At 39.2% G+C, this 4,224-nt stretch overlaps 1 protein-coding gene across 1 annotated transcript; it reads right to left on the bottom strand.

Moving 5' to 3' along the window:
• Positions 1-529: 529 nt before the first annotated feature.
• On the bottom strand, positions 530-2,669 carry LOC105133060 (dehydrodolichyl diphosphate synthase 2-like). The gene is made up of 3 exons (XM_011036872.1): positions 2,174-2,669; positions 1,914-1,981; positions 530-1,069 (listed from the first exon to the last, which is right to left on the bottom strand). Exons 1-3 carry the CDS (start codon positions 2,573-2,575, stop codon positions 622-624), a joined length of 918 nt encoding a protein of 305 aa, XP_011035174.1. The 5' UTR covers positions 2,576-2,669; the 3' UTR covers positions 530-621.
• Positions 2,670-4,224: the final 1,555 nt, after the last annotated feature.

Raw genomic sequence — 4,224 nt, 5'->3', positions numbered from 1 at the left:
GTATAATTAACCTTCTTATGGTTCGACCCCGGTCTTGCCGGGTTATTTATTACTTTGACACTTCTGCATTTCAGAAAAGACATCACTTTTTTTTATCGCATCAGTAATCTGCACAGTTATTGCGGTGTTCTGCTACACATATATAAATATAAGAGGAAGGTTGGTTAAGGTACAACCTAAGCCATTCTATTGTACTCAACAGAGGTTGGTTGGTTAAGGCACAACCTAAGCCATTCTATTGTACTCAACTATATTGCTTTCAGATTTTTTTGGAAACCTTGATTTCTCAATCTTGGTTGCGAAAATTCTTGTCCATCTGCACTTGACATGATGGAACAGAAGATATCTGAACAGAAACATAATCGCAGCGTGTGGAAAACAAAGCTTTTTATTTATTTAATAACAATTAGTATTTTATTATACAACGCCTTGAATCATACAATGGCATTGAATGATAGGATAATGCTTGCTCCGCTGCACTCACACGTGTTAGGTGCTTATTCGACTAGCTATCCCGGAGCACTGGGCTTCAGAGCTGAAGCTCAACAAACGGTGAAGAGAGCTTTGCCTGACAGAAATGGAATTCATATAAATAATTCAAGGAATCTAAATAGCATGCAGTTATGAATGTCGTCCACCATAGCGTCTCTGCCTTTGCTGATAGGAAGTTAAGGCCTCTATAAACTCAGCTTTTCCAAAGTCAGGCCAGAGCGCTTCTGCAAAGAAAAGCTCAGTGTAGGCCAGTTGCCACAGTAAGAAATTGCTGATCCGAAGTTCTCCGCTGGTTCTTATCAGTAAATCAGGGCATGGATACTGGGCACAATTTGTTTCCAACTCCTGTTCAAGTAGGCTTTCATCGATGTCTTCCAACTGAACAATACCATTCTTCACCTTGTGAGCAATGCTTTTGCATGCTTGTGTAACATCATATTTCCCACTATAGCTGACTGCCACGATGAGGTGGAGTCTGCAGTTGTCTCTCGTCTTCTCCTCTACATCACTTATCAGTTTTTTTAGAGACTCTGGGAGCCTGGAGGAGTCTCCAATTGTAGAGACTCGAATACCCTTCCTGTGAGTAGCAAAAGAAGCATCAAGACCAAAAAAAGTGACGATAATAGATCAAACTGATAGACACCTTTCTCAATGTTAATGTTATTTTCAAATGGCTTTGTATGGCATTTCTACGGCACTGATGCCATAAACATAAAATAATATTTCACTGGTTATTATTCATTTGATCACTCAACATTCGATTCAAATTCACATTCATTATATCGCCTACACACAAATCAAGCCAAACTTCTGTCAATCAGAGAGGATCTACGATTAGGTTGACACTAAAACATGCTGTTGATCATATAAAGGAACCTTTTTTTGGAGCAAAACTTTCATCCAGAACTATCTTTGGATAGAAAGTCCAGATTTATAAAAGGGATATGTTCCAAATGAATTAGACTTGATGAAAGTCTCACACGCAAAAGCAAATTCGTCTGCCACGAATTACTTTTGGAAACCAAGTTACTAGATGGGTATTTGGACATAAAAAAGAAAAAAGAGCTTGTCAACCTGAAACATCATAGTACGCTGCTAACTCAACTCTAATTATATAACCTTTTCTCTTAAAGCAACGAGTGCAGCTTGAAAAAAAAAAGAAGCCAAGCAAATTGGATTGGGATCGATAAGATTTCTCATCAATAGCATCATCTTCTTTCGGTACAGTAATAATAACCCACAGGCTCAACATTTGATTATTTTCCTGTCATTTCCTGATGTGTTAAAATCGAAGAGCCTTATTGCCACTGCATGCCAAAATCATTCGAGTTTTACAAATTCCCCTTGTTTATGTAAACTAGACAGAAATATGAAGACACTGGATAGATGGTAAGAGAATGGACTAGCAGATAGAGAGCTACCTCATAAAGTTATCCACCTCGGACTTCAACATCCTTTCAAATAAACTCATCAAGAAAACAACCTCCACCTGCACTACAACAAGTTAATCCACTCTGCACTTCCTGTCCTACAAACTCCAATCACAATCAAAGTGTGTGTGTGTGTGTCTATATATATATATAATAAAATTTAAGGCCTTTTATTTCAAGAATTTGTGAACTGATCACTACTAAAATACCTGCCAAATTAAAGAAAGGAAAAGAGAGAGAAGACTGCTGACCTTAGGCCTAGTCCAATTATCATAAGAGAAGGCAAAAACAGTGAGAACTCTAATCCCCCACTCACAACACGACTTTAAAAGCTCCCTAAGTGACCGTACACCAGCTTCATGCCCGGCAGATGCTGCTGAAAAACCCCGCTTCCTGGCCCACCTCGCATTGCCATCCATTATCACTGCCACGTGCCGGGGCATAACCTCCCTCCGTAGACCCTCCGGCAATGGCACCACCGCCCCTCCTTTATTTTCTTCGTCTTCGAGTGTCAAGTCATGCTCGGCCGCGAGAACTAAAGTAGGGAACCGGGGCGTTTGGTCTCTTCTGTTTCGGAAGAGAAAGTGGTTAGCTTTTTGAGGCATTGTAATGTTGTTGTTGTAAATTGGTGTTGGAAAATTCAAGGATTGCATTATCCGTTTTAAAAGTTGAGCTATTAGCAGTCTTTAAGCAGCGCTTCGCTTATGTTGCTCAATAAACCACTTGCCTGCTTGCTACGAGTACTGGTTTTTATGACCGTTGGTTGCTTCTAACTTTATAAGTAGAGGCAAGACAGCATCAACATCCTGTAAAACGAAACCCAAACACTTGCCAGACGCTATATCTAGATTGGTTTGCCAACGTGAAAATGAATGGATTAATTTCTCCCTTTTTGTCTTTTCTTCAAATTATTTGAATACATTTAAACGTGTTCTTTTAAATTCGTTTTCGGTTCAACATCTTGTGATTATTATGGGATGTGTTATAAAATAGAAAATATTATGTTTCCTCTTATATAGTTTTATCATGTATAATAGGTTGCACTGTAACATATATACAATGCCTTATATAAACAGGAGAGGAGCTGCCTTACTAAGGTACTCCTCAAATTATTGTAAATATATATACAATGCCTTACTTATATAAATAGTAGAGGAGCTACTTTACTAAGGTACTCCTCAAATTATTGTAAATCTCTATTTTAACTTGGTATCAGAGTCTCTTTACTTTAAATAGGTTCTTCTACTTTTTGCTGCATGTTTTTTTTTCCTACCACCATCCTTGCTCTTGTGTTTTCTGTTGCAAAATCTATTTTGCTGCATCTTTTGCTCTTCCTTTTCTTTGCTGTAGAATTGCTCTCTTTGCTGTCAAATTTTATTTGCTGCATTATTGTGCCTTCTCCTCTCTGTCAAAGGCAGTATCCATCAAGGTTGCATTGTTGTGTCTTCTCCTCTTTTGTCATCGTCATCGATCATATAGTTGGTATTGCTGCTGGCATCAATGTCAGCTCATCTTCTCCAAATTCTTCCCCTTGGTCCGTGGACTCACCACAGCAACCAACACGACCATGGCTCCATCTACTGCAACAGCAGTTCTTATTGCTCTCTCTAACACCCAACAAGTTATTAATCTCCAACTTACCACTAAATTTTATTTGTTTTGGTGTATGTAGATGAAGCCATATCTGATTGGTCAAGGAGTTTTCTTGTTTGTTGACGGCTCCACTCCATGCCCCTTTTCACACGATTTATCCATTATAGCTTTTGCTATCTCTGCTACCTTCAATTTTGGACCCTACCAAGCGTTCTTGACTTGGAAACAGCAAGACCAGTTCATCCTTAGTGCTCTGCTATCCTCTTTTTCTGTTGAAGTTCTTCATCTCGTGGTTGATTGTCCAACCTCTGCCAGTGTTTGGAGCACCCTTGAACTTGCTCTTGCCTCCTCATCCAACTCTTGGATCATGCAATTGCATGGCTCTTTTCAGGATCTTCAACAAGGTGATGATATTGTCACTCTCTACTTGCAACACGCAAAAGGTTTATTTAATGAATTGGCTGCAATTGATAGACATATTTCTCTCACTGCTTTCAACTTATATGTGTTTCAAGGACTTTGCAGTGAATTTCATGATTTGGTCACAAGTCTGTTATTCAATGTTGATCCTCTATCACACTCTGAGTTTCACAATCACCTATCTGCTCATGAATTCATACATCGCAGCTCAGTACCTCTAGTCTAACTAATGCACCCCTGCTACCAACCTTTGCGCAACCCCCCTTCATATATGCTGCCCAACGTGGTT

This window comes from Populus euphratica, unplaced genomic scaffold (genome assembly GCF_000495115.2).
Source record: "Populus euphratica unplaced genomic scaffold, PopEup_1.0 scaffold42.1, whole genome shotgun sequence".
Taxonomy (NCBI): domain Eukaryota; kingdom Viridiplantae; phylum Streptophyta; class Magnoliopsida; order Malpighiales; family Salicaceae; genus Populus; species Populus euphratica.
The sequence above is the reverse complement of the archived record's forward strand: the minus strand, read 5'-3'. Positions and strand labels throughout refer to the sequence as shown.

Excerpts from the sequence above, each read along its gene's own strand:
- LOC105133060 (XM_011036872.1), bottom strand. The coding sequence starts at position 2,575 with ATGCAATCCTTGAATTTTCCAACACCAATTTACAACAACAACATTACA. Across the intron at positions 1,982-2,173 it reads ATAATTGGACTAGGCCTAAG|GTGGAGGTTGTTTTCTTGAT; the intron begins GTCAGCAGTCTT and ends GTTGTAGTGCAG. Across the intron at positions 1,070-1,913 it reads GAGGTGGATAACTTTATGAG|GAAGGGTATTCGAGTCTCTA; the intron begins GTAGCTCTCTAT and ends TGCTACTCACAG.